The sequence below is a fragment of the Mustelus asterias genome, chromosome 2, assembly GCF_964213995.1.
Source record: "Mustelus asterias chromosome 2, sMusAst1.hap1.1, whole genome shotgun sequence".
In the NCBI taxonomy this organism is placed as follows: domain Eukaryota; kingdom Metazoa; phylum Chordata; class Chondrichthyes; order Carcharhiniformes; family Triakidae; genus Mustelus; species Mustelus asterias.
The window spans coordinates 26,273,139-26,285,673 of NC_135802.1; the positions used below are offsets into that span (position 1 = coordinate 26,273,139).

The 12,535-nt window shown below is 47.3% G+C and overlaps 1 protein-coding gene across 1 annotated transcript in view; it reads right to left on the reverse strand.

Moving 5' to 3' along the window:
* The window catches only part of vipr2 (vasoactive intestinal peptide receptor 2), a 186,316-nt gene that overhangs the window by 132,350 nt on the left and 41,431 nt on the right, over nt 1-12,535 (reverse strand). The window contains exon 3 of the mRNA XM_078227681.1: nt 4,021-4,128. Coding sequence (XP_078083807.1) covers nt 4,021-4,128 — 108 coding nt within the window. The remainder of the gene's footprint in view (nt 1-4,020; nt 4,129-12,535) is intronic.

A 12,535-nucleotide genomic window follows, 5' to 3' on the forward strand; every position in this document is an offset into this window, starting at 1 on the left:
TCTCTCAAGACAGGCTAAAAAGATGTGTATTGTGTTTCTTAAAGACTGGATTAGTTGTAAGTATTCGCATTCCAACCATTATTCATGTAAATTGAGTCTGTGTCTTATAAGTTCTGTTTGTGAACAGAATTCCCACTCACCTGAAGAAGGGGCTCAGAGCCTCGAAAGCTTGTGTGGCTTTTGCTACCAAATAAACCTGTTGGACTTTAACCTGGTGTTGTTAAACTTCTTGCTGTGAGGCAGCAGTGCTAACTATTGTGCCACCCCAAACCATTTTCAGCCTCTGGCCGCCTTTGAATGATGAGGACCTGCAGGTTAGAGTTCGCTGGTAATAGGAGTGTAGTGGATGTAGGGAAGGGAGAGAGAGGCTGGGTGGGAGAGGTGTGGGGGCTCGTTTATGAACTGTTTTGCTGCTGTGAGACACAATTCTGCTTTTCTTAATCGAATGAAAACACTTCCCCCAAAATAGCAGAGCCTATCCTGTGCTTCCTTCCCTTAAAGGTCACCGGTTAGGCTGCTCATCTCCTGCACGAAAGGACCCAGTGTGTGCAGTGTAGGCAACTTCTATGGGACCCTGATTTGTATATTAAAGTATCTCTGCAGAAAGATTGGGCTGAATTTTAATTCCTGTACTGGTCAACTGGCCAGGAAGTCTTTGGCAACTCCAACGTGGCCATCTTCAGAAGTCTCAGTGGAATCCAATGGTAATCAGGCAGGTCACAACCTGCCCTCGGGGCCTCTGTGTCTAATGTTGCTCGCCAACCAGAGAACTGGTAGCTCTTCGGTCTCAGCAGTGCCACTGGAAGTGGTGGCCACTGCTGGGACTGCAGCTGGCCCTGAAGCAGCCAACATGGGGTCCACCCTGCCCTTCACAAGGTTCCCCTCGCTCTCTGCTCAGGGTCAGTCAAGCCTGGAGAGGGGGTCAGTTTGTTGGGCTTGCCGGGGCCTGCGTTGTATGCGATGTTATCATAACTTCATTACTTTCCTGCACGATGCCCCTATTGATAAAGCCAATGATTCTTGACTGCTTGATTAACCACTCTTTCAACCTGCCCAGACACATATCCCTGATTTATTCATATATCCCACCCCCCTTCCTTAACCACCTCATTGCCCTTCTCTCAACCCCCCTCCTTCTCATTCTCCCCACCTAAAATGCACCATCTTCCCCATTCCCCTGAGTTCAGTCTCCAATCCCCCTCCTTCAAACTGCCAGCCCCTCCTTTAACCCCCACTCCCCACTCCTTCACGCCCCCATTCCCCCTCCTCCACCCCCATTCCCCCTCCTCCACCCCCGCTCCCCCACCCCCATTCTCCCTCCCCCACCCCCATTCCCCCTCCCCCATCCCCCTGTTCCCCCTCCTCCACCACCCCGTTCCCCCTCCTCCACCCCCGCTCCCCCTCCTCCACCCCCCGCTCCCCCTCCTCCACCCCGCGCTCCCCCTCCTCCACCCCCCGCTCCCCCTCCTCCACCCCCCCATTTCCCCTCCTCCACCCCCCTGTTTCCCCCTCCTCCACCCCCCGTTTCCCCTCCTCCACCCCCTGTTCCCCCTCCCTCCACCCCCGTTCCCCCTCCTCCACCCCCCCGTTCCCCCTCCTCCACCCTCCCGTTCCCCCTCCTCCACCCCCCGTTCCCCCTCCTCCACACCCCCGTTCCCCCTCCTCCACCCCCCCGTTCCCCCTCCTCCACCCCCCCATTCCCCCTTCCTCCACCCCCCGTTCTCCCTCCTCCTCCACCCCCATTCCCCTCCTCCACCCCCATTCCCCCTCCTCCACCCCCAATCCCCCTCCTTCACCCCCCGTTCCCCTCCTCCACCCACCGTTCCCCCTCCTCCCACCCACCGTTCCCCCTCCTCCACCCCCATTCCCCCTCCTCCACCCCCCATTCCCCCTCCTCACCCCCCATTCCCCCTCCTCCACCCCCCATTCCCCCTCCTCCACCCCCCATTCCCCCTCCTCCACCCCCCATTCCCCCTCCTCCACCCCCCCCCTATTTCCCCTCCTTCACTCCCCCCATTTCCCCTCAGTCATCCCCAGTCACCCCTCTCTCAACCCCCCTCCTGTTTAAATATCACCCATTCTTCCATTGCAGTTTTCCTGTCAGTTTTTTGCTCCCTGGCTGGGTGCCTTCTCATTCCATTAATGCGAGCTGTCTTCCAATTTAGAAACTTGCCCTTAGATTGTTCCTTGTTGTTCTCCAGTGCGAATCTAAATCTGCTGAAATGATGATTACTCTTGTTGAAGTGTTAACCCACAGATTCTTGGCTCTCCTCATTCCCCAGCAGTGCATCCAGCAATGTCTCCTTCCAAGTTGGACTGATAACATGCTAGTTCCCTGTGGCTAGTGTATATTCACATTAATTACTCGCACTTTCAGCTATAAATGTCTCTAGGCCTCATTCTTCGACACCACTGTCTAATATCATTGCTTCAGTTTATAACTTATTTCGCTTTCTTTGCTCCTTCGTCATATTCTGACTCTTCCAGTATCAGATTTGCGTGTTGTCTCCTCTGCCGTGATCTTAATTCCCGTTCCCACTTCCCCGACAGGTTGAGGCAAAAATTGGCTCCATGTCAAGTGAAGGAGAAAGCATGGCCGTACAGCTCAGAATGACATATCTATCGGAATACATGGCAAGTGTGTGACACAAAGATGGACCACTGAGTGCACCGTCGCTAGGCAAGGGGAGGCGATGGCCGAGTGGTATTGTCGCTAGACTATTGATCCAGAAAACTCAGCAAATAATTATCTGGGGACCTGGGTTCGAATCCCACCATGGCAGATCAATAATAATTTTGGGGCGGCACGGTAGCACAGTGGTTAGCACTGCTGCTTCACAGCTCCAGGGACCTGGGTTCGATTCCTGGGTTGGGTCACTGTCTGTGTGGAGTTTGCACATTCTCCTCGTGTCTGCGTGGGTTTCCTCCGGGTGCTCCGGTTTCCTCCCACAGTGCAAAGATGTGCGGGTTAGGTTGATTGGCCATGCTAAAATTGCCCTTAGTGTCCTGAGCTGTGTAGTTCAGAGGGATTAGTGGGTAAATGTGTGGGGGTAGGGTCTGGGTGGGATTGTGGTCGGTGCAGACTCGATGGGCCGAATGGCCTCTTTCTGTACTGTAGGGTTTCTATGATTTCAATTCATAATTGCCAATTAATTTCTCGAATTGGGGTCACAGGGCCCGTGGGTTTGATAATTTCTGAGGCTCTTGGGATATTGTAATTTTAACAAAAGCATTCTCCGTTCTCAGGGGAGTAAAATTGTTCCAATAAAATGATCATATTTGCAGACTCACTCTGACTTAGTCAAAAGGATCCATTTGCAACATCTGTATTTGAAAGTTTGCACATGTTCCACAGAACTTCTACTGTTATTGAAACAGACTTGTTCCAAACAACTCACTCAAGACAGTTTTTGTGACAGGCAGGGTGTGGGGAGAGGTTGCTTTAGTTCATAGAATCCCTACAGTGCAGAAGGAGGCCATTCAGCCCATCGAATCTGTACTGACCACAATCCCACCCAGGCCCTATTCCTGTAACCCTACATATTTACCCTGCTAATCCCTCTGACACTCAGGGGCAATCTAACATGGCCAGTCAACCTATCCCACACATCTTTGGACTGTGGGAGGAAACTGGAGCACCCGGAAGAAACCCACGCAGACACGGGGAGAATGTGCAAACTCCACATAGACAGTGACCCGAGGCCGGAAATGAACCCAGGTCCCTGGCACTGTGAGGCAGTAATGCCAACCACTGTGCCACTGTGCATGGTGGCATCTAAAAGTTGCTGCATTGTGGCATCTTAAACGCCTTCATGAAGGGTATTTTGGGCATGCTGTTTCGAACAAACATACACGAGCACATTTACAAAGACGTGCCACGTAGCACCCAGAGAGAGTCTTTCCCAGCTACCCCCCAACCCCAGTGCCCTCCACACCCCCCCCACTCCCCCCACTGACAAAGAGCTTTGAGTCCCTTACAGCTCCACTTCTTTCATCAAACATCATAAAGAGGATAAAGACCTGGTTTGTCGGTGAAGTGATGGAAGATGATTGGACAGGGTACGCTGACCGTTTCTCCGACCTTGGCTGGCATCCAGCAGGTGAGATTATCCCAGGCCCCCGCACACCCTGGAACCAAGAAGAAAAACAAAGACACCCTTCAGCTTCACATGTTCACTCCAAGCAATTCAATCCTTTGTGCGATCATTTCCTGCTCAGAGAGGTGGAAAAACACCGAGAAAACAAGTTGGGGGTTTGATTGGGAGTTTTAGATTTTTTTTGCTAATGCAGTCAGCTTGTTCTTTCTCCTATTCCACTTTACCTCAGCCTGGGTTTACCTCACACTGGTTCCACGTGAGGTTTCCCTCACTTCTCACACGAGTAGCCATTCTTTATGAGTGACCCTGGGAGCAGATAAAGGATGGCTATTTGTGAACATATTTGGCATGTCAGCTACGACTCTCACCAACTTTTACAGATGCACCATAGAAAGCATTCTTTCTGGTTGTACCACAGCTTGGTATGGCTCCTGCTCTGCCCAAGACCGCAAGAAACTACAAAAGGTCGTGAATGTAGCCCAGCAAACCAGCCTCCCATCCATTGACTCTGTCTACACTTCCCGCTCGGCAAAGCAGCCAGCATAATTAAGGACCCCACGTACCCCGGACATTCTCTCTTCCACCTTCTTCCGTCGGGAAAAAGATAGAAAAGTCTGAGGTCACGTACCAACCAACTCAAGAACAGCTTCTTCCCTTCTGCTGTCAGACTTTTGAATGGACTTACCTCGCATTAAGTTGATCTTTCTCTACACCCTAGCTATGACTGTAACACTACATTCTACACTCTCTCGTTTCCTTCTCTATGAACGGTATGTTTTGTCTGTATAGTGCACAAGAAACAATACTTTTCACTGTATGTTAATACATGTGACAATAATAAATCAAACCAAAATCAAAATAGGGAGACCTTTTGGTCCAATTCTGTCCTGACCCCAGTTAATCTTTACACCAATCAGCTGCAGTGTTGACTTTCCTTCCTACCCCTCAATCAGAGGTGGTAAAGGTTTGTTGTATCATCTCCGCCATCACCTCAACTGACATTAGCTCTCTCTCTCTCTTAATGTACCTCCTGCAGTGTCTGAGGATTACCAATCGTAACTCTCCACGCATCCCTGAGCCAGGATATCAGGATGGAGACAGTAGAATGGGCTGGCCAGAAGAACGACCTCAGTCGGGATGGGAACTGAACTCCTGCCATTGTCGTTTATAAGAATCGCAATGTCAGCTCACTCAACACAAATTGGGCCTCAATCAGGAATCCTGTTCGTCTATAAGCGGCTGGATTTTATGCAGTGGGAGGAATGGCAGCCAGACCCATTTAATTGTGGGAGAGACTCAGGGCGGAATTTCCCTGTCCTGCCACAGGGATCATAGTGGACGGGGAGCGGACCATGCAAAGATCCGTTGGCTTCGGGTGGGAATTTCCGGCCTTGGAGCCAAGCGGGCCAGAAAATCCCCCCCCTCAGTGTCAGCCTCCTGGCTTCAGCAAAGCCTTCCTCGCTGAAGCAGGAGGGCAGATGGGATTCTGGGCCACTGCCGGCTGTGTGTCAATTAAGCTCATTAAAGAGCCCGGCTGGCATCTCACAATGTCTGAGGCATCAGAATGGGGTCGCACTGGGCAACTGAGCTTCTACAAACACATAAAGGCCGAAAGAGTAACTTGGGAGCGAGTAGGGCCTCTTAAGGATCAACAAGGTCATCAATGTGCGGATCCACAAGAAATGGGTGAGATCCTAAATGAATATTTCTCATCAGTATTCACTATTGAGAAAAGCATGGATGTTAGGAAACTTGGGGAAATAAATAGTGATGTCTTGAGGAGTGTACATATTACAGAGAAGGAGGTGCTGGAAGTCTTAAAGCGCATCAAGGTAGTTAAATCCCCGGGACCTGATGAACTGTATCCCAGGACATTGTGGGAGGCTAGGGAGGAAATTGCGGGTCCCCTAGCAGAGATATTTGAATCATCGATAATCAGAGGTGAGGTGCCTGAAGTGTGGCAAATGTTGTGCCTTTGTTTAAAAGGGCTGCAGGGAAAAGCCTGGCAACTACAGGCCAGTGAGCCTCACATCTGTGGTGGGTAAGTTGTTGGAAGGTATTTTGAGAGACAGGATCTACAGGCATTTAGAGATGCAAGGACTGATTAGGGACAGTCAGCACGGCTTTGTGAGTGGAAAATCATGTCTCACAAATTTGATTGAGTTTTTTGAAGAGGTAACCAAGAAGCTAGATGAGGGCAGTGCAGTTGACGTTGTCTACATGGACTTTAGCAAGGTCTTTGACAAGGTACTGCATGGTAGGTTGTTGCATAAGGTTAAATCTCACAGGATCCAGAGTGAGGTATCTAAATGGATACAAAATTGGCTTGATGACAGAAGCCAGCGGGTGGTTGTAGAGAGTTGTTTTTCAAACTGGAGACCTGTGACCAGCGGTGTGCCTCAGGGATTAGTGCTGGGCCCACTGTTATTTGTCATTTATATTTATGATTTGGGTGAGAATACAGGAGGCATGGTTAGTAAGTTTGCAGATGACACCAAGATTGTTGGCATAGTAGACAGTGAAGAAGGATTGCAACAGGATCTTGATCAATTGGGCCAATGGGCTGACGAATGGCAGATGGAGTTTAATTTAGATAAATGTGAGGTGATGCATTTTGGTAGATTGAACCAGGGCAGGACTTATTCAGTTAATGGTAGGGTGTTGGGGAGAGTTACAGAACAAAGAGATCTCGGGGTACAGGTTCATAGCTCCTTGAAAATGGAGTCAGAAGTGGACAGAGTGGTGAAGAAGGCATTCAGCATGCTTGGTTTCATTGGTCAGAACATTGAATACAGGAGTTGGAACGTCCTGTTGAAGTTGTACAAGACATTGGTAAGGCCACACTTGGAAAACTGTGTACAATTCTGGTCACCCTATTATAGAAAGGATATTATTAAACTAGAAAGAGTGCAGAAGAGATTTACTAGGATGCTACCGGGACTTGATGGTTTGAGTTATAAGGAGGGGCTTGATAGACTGGGACTTTTTTCTCTGGAGTGTAGAAGGCTGAAGGGTGATCTTATAGAGGTCTATAAAATAATGAGGGGCACAGGTCAGCTGGAAAGTCAATATCTTTTCCCAAAGGTAGGGGAGTCTAAAACTAGAGGGCATATGTTTAAGGTAAGAGGGGAGAGATACAAAAGGGTCCAGAAGGGCAATTCTTTCACACAGAGTGTGGTGAGTGTCTGGAATGAGCTGCCAGAGGTAATAGTAGAGGCGGGTACAGTTTTGTCTTTTAAAAAACGTTTAGACAGTTACATGGGTGTGATGGGTATAGAGGGATATGGGCCAAATGCGGGCAATTGGGACTAGCTTAGGGGTTTAAAAAAAAAGGGCGGCATGGACAGGTTGGGCCGAAGGGCCTGTTTCCATGCTGTAAGCCTCTATGACTCTATTTGTGGGAAATTGAACCTACCGTAATTTAGTGGTGGCGTGGGGTTAAATAGTGGTTGCACGGCCTTCTCCTGACCTTGGAAAGGTGGTAAGAAGTTTAACAACACCAGGTTAAAGTCCAACAGGTTTATTTGGTAGCAAAAGCCACACAAGCTTTCGAGGCTCTGAGCCCCTTCTCCCACTCACCTGAAGAAGGGGCTCAGAGCCTCGAAAGCTTGTGTGGCTTTTGCTACCAAATAAACCTGTTGGACTTTAACCTGGTGTTGTTAAACTTCTTACTGTGTTTACCCCAGTCCAACGCCGGCATCTCCACATCTTGGAAAGGTGCCCAGTAGACCTTGTCATGTTTGCCATTTGGCAAGAGCCTATTTTGTGTATCATCAGGAAATTACAGCCCCAATCATCCCGGGCGGGATCCCCACGTAACCAGCTCCATGTTTTGCGGGGCTGGAGGTGGCCTGCCATTGGCCGGCAGCAGGATCGTCTCATGCCACCATTGTCAATGGGGTTTCCCATTGATCCCCCCCCTCGCCATTGGGAAACCGATGGCGGGGATGCGCTGTTGGCGGGACTGGAAGATCCCGCTGGTGTGAACGGCCAGAAACTTCTGGTCCTTGATTCTATTCCATTAATAAGCCGAGTCCTTTTGCATCAGTAATGAGGGCCTGATTCTCAGCTTCCTATATCATAAATAATCAATGTTCTTTTACTTTAAGGTTGAGTATTACACCATATCAATAATCAGGATCCGATAACATTAATAGCCTATTGTTTCAGCAACCAGGATCTTATTGCATAAATATTCACCATCCTATTAGCTTAACAATTAGGATTCTATGACATTAATAGTCAGAATCTAATTGCTTTAATTTCAGTTTCGACTGCATTGATAATCAGCTGCCTGCATTGCTTCAATAATAAAGAAATTATTGCATCAATACAGTAACAATTGGCTGAAAACTCCCTCTTCTCAAAATAAGTTATAAAGTTCTAAAGTTTATTTTATCAGTGTCACAAGTTGGCTGACATTAACATTGCAATGAAGTTACTGTGAAAATTCCCTAGTCGCCACACTCCGGCACCTGTTCGGGTACACAGAGGGAGAATTTAGCACAGATAATGCACCTAACCAGCACATCTTTCAGACTGTGGCAGAAAACCGGAGCACCCAGAGGAAACCCACGCAGACACGGGGAGAACATGCAAACTCCACACAGACAGTGACCCAAGGCTGGGAATCGAACCCGAGTCCCTGGCGCTGTGAGGTAGCAGTGCTAACCACTGCCACCATGCCATCCATACACAAATCTTATACTTCCAAATTTTCACTCTGGCCTCACATGAAGTCCGGGGCATGAAAATGGGGTCACATTTGAGAAGTGTTCTCTGATTCCTGAATAATAATTGTATTGGGATCCTGTTTACCACTTGTTCCAGCTCATCTTATGTTTCCTAATCAAGTTATTTATGTCACTGTTTTGCCAAGTATGATCACTCTTCAGTTATGTTGTTTGGGAGAGGCTGTTTGAGGATAAATCCACATCTGACATGTGGAAGTGTTTTAAGGAGCAGTCGATTGGAGTTCAGGACAGGCATGTGCCTGTGGAAAGGAAGGACAGGAAAGGCAGGATTCAGGAACTGTGGATGACCAGGGAAATTGCAAGTCTAGTCAAAAAGAAAAAGGATGCATACATAAGATCTAGGCAACTAAAAACAGATGAAGCATTTGAAGAATACAGGGAAAGTAGAAGGAAACTCAAACAGGGAGTTGGGAGGGCAAAAAGGGGTCACGAAATGTCCTTGGCAGGCAGGATTAAGGAGAATCCCAAGGCATTCTATACATATATGTTAAATACATATATGTTAGGGCAGCTAGAGAAAGAGTTGGTCCACTCAAAGACAAAGGAGGGAAATTATGCATAGAACCAAAGGAAATGGGTGAGAGCTTTAATGAGTGCTTTGCATCGGTATTCACAAAGGAGAGGGACACGTTGATTGATGGTGTCTCGGAGGGGTGTGTAAACCCTCTAGAGCAAGTCACCATTACGAGGGAGGAAGTATTAGGTGTATTAAAAAACATTAAGGTAGACAAATCCCCAGGGCCAGATGGCATCTATCCCAGATTACAGACAAGTGAGGAAATTGCTGGGCCTCTAACAGAAATCTTTGTTTCTTCATTGGCCACAGGTGAGGTCCCAGAGGATTGGAGGATAGCCTATGTTGTCCCGTTATTTAAGAAGGGTAACAGGGTTACCTGGATAATTATAGGCGTGTGAGCTATATCAGTGATAGTGAAATTGTTGGAGAAGATTCTTCGGGATAGGATCGATACACATTTGGAACTGAATGGTCTTATTAGTGACAGACAGCATGGTTTTGTACGAGGGAGGTCATGTCTCACTAACTTAATTGAGTTTTTTGAGGAGGTGACAAAAATGATTGACAAGGGAAGGGCTGTGGAAATTATCCACATGGACTTTGGTAAAGCAATTGACAAGGTTCCTCACAGTAGGTTGGCACAAAAGGTTAAATCACATGGGATCAAGAGTGAACAAGGTGGATGAATTCAGAACTGGCTTGGCCATAGAAGACAGAGGGTAACGATGGAAGGGTGTTTTTCTTAATGGAGGTCTGTAACTAGTGGTGTTCCGCAGGGATCAGTGCTGGGACCTCTGCTGTTTGTATTATATATAAATGACTTGGAAGAAAACATAGCTGGTCTGATTAACAAGTTTGCGCATGATACTAAGATTGCTGGAGTTGCGGATAGTGATGAAGATTGTCAGAGAATACAGCAGGATGTAGATAGGCTGGAAAATTGGGTGAAGAAATGGCAAATGCGAGGTGATGCATTTTGGTAGATCCAATTCAGGAGGGGGCTATAAAATAAATGGCAAAACAATCAGGAGCAGAGACACACAGAGAGATCTGGGAGTACAGGTCCACGGATCCTTAAAAGTGGCAGCACAGGTGGGAAAGGTGGTGAAGAAAGCATATGGCACACTTGCCTTCATCGGACGGGGCATCGAGTATAAAAGTTGGCAAATTATGTTAATTATATAAAACATTGGTTAGGCCACATTTAGAATACTGCGCCCAATTCTGGACACCACACTACCAGAAGGACGTGGAGGCTTTGGAGAGAGTGCAGAAAAGGTTTACCAGGATGTTGCCTGGTATGGAGGGTACTAGCTATGAGGAGAGATTGAATAAACTGGGATTGTTCTCCCTGGAAAGATGGAGGCTGAGGGGCGACCTGATAGAAGTTTATAAAATTATGAGAGGTATAGATAGGGTGAACAGTTGGAAGCTTTTTCCCAGGGCGGAAATAACAATCACAAGGGGGCACAAGTTCAAGGTAAGGGGGGAAAGGTTCAGTGGAGATGTGCGGGGGAAGTTTTTTGAGTCTGTGTCTTATAAGTTCTGTTTGTGAACAGAATTCCCACTCACCTGAAGAAGGGGCTCAGAGCCTCGAAAGCTTGTGTGGCTTTTGCTACCAAATAAACCTGTTGGACTTTAACCTGGTGTTGTTAAACTTCTTACGAAGTTTTTTTACACAGAGGGTGGTGGGGGCCTGGAATGCACTGCCAAGTGAGGTGGTTGAGGCAGATACGTTAGCGACATTTAAGACTTATCTGGATAGACACATGAACAGGTGGGGAATAGAGGGATACAGGCGATTGGTCGAGATAGGACAACGTGATTGGCGTGGGCTTGGTGGGCCGGAGGGCCTGTTCCTGGGCTGTACTGTCCTTTGTTCTTATGTAACTGATATCCTGTGTGTGCTGCAGGAACCAGGAAGTTTGCTAGCGGCGTTTGCAAATGTGAAAGGGATTGGCAACAGACTGATCTCAAGCTTACAGTGTTGCTTAAAGAAGGGGCGGGAAGAGATTGGTGTGGAACATAAATACTGCATGGACCAGTTGGGTTGAATGATTTGATTTGATTTATTATTGTCACATGTATTAGTATACAGTGAAAAGTATTGTTTTTTGCGCGCTATACAGACAATACATACCGTTCATAGAGAAGGAAAGGAGAGAGTTCAGAATGTAGTGTTACAGTCATAGCTAGGATGTAGAGAAAGATCAACTTAGTGCGAGGTAGGTCCATTCAAAAGTCTGATGGCAGCAGAGAAGAAGCTGTTCTTGAGTCGGTTGGTACGTGACCTCAGACTTTTGTATCTTCTTCCTGACGGAAGAAAGTGGAAGAGAGAATGTCCGGGGTGCGTGGGCTCTTGTTGAATGGCCTGTCTCTGTGCTTGATGTAATTCTAGGGCAGCAAGAGTGTATCAGAGAATATACATTAGTTCCATGAGGCTTAACATTCACGGCTCAGAGGAACAATATGCATTGGATGACTGATCAGGTGGTGGACGTTTCAAGATGCTTTTTGGTCAGATGAGGGTTATATGCATATTTATAATATATTGCAGTATAATATATTATAACAAATCCGAAATAAACAAACTTAAATCATAATGACGGTTCCAAATTCAGAGAACCTGTCGATTCCTCGGTTATTATTTTGACTCAGACACTGTCCAGCAACTTTCTACCAGTTCACTTGTTAATGGCTAATCTGCTGTGTTTAATAAAGTTTATGGTCTACTTTAGTAGGTGACTGTTTAAAACTTCAGTGGAACCTTTGTACTGAATGTGAAGTTCCTTTTTGCATAAACAATTTCAGCAAAATGCTGTCCAAGTTTAAACTAAAACATTTTACCACTGGGAATGAAGACGTGTCCGCATGGGCAGGCTGTGGTGTAGTGGTATTGTCACTGGACTAGTAATCCAGGGACGCAGGTTCAAATCCCACCACTGATAGTGAAATTTGAATTGATAAAAATCTGGAATTAAAAATCCATGAAACAATTGTCATAAAAAAAACTCATCTGTTTCACCAATGCCCTTTCGGGAAGGAAATCTGCTGCCTTTGCTGGTCTGGCCTAAACGTGACTCCAAACCCACAGCAGTTAAGGGGGCTCTTAACTGCCACCTCAAAGGCAATTAGGGCAGGGCAGTCATCCACATCCAATGAGTGAA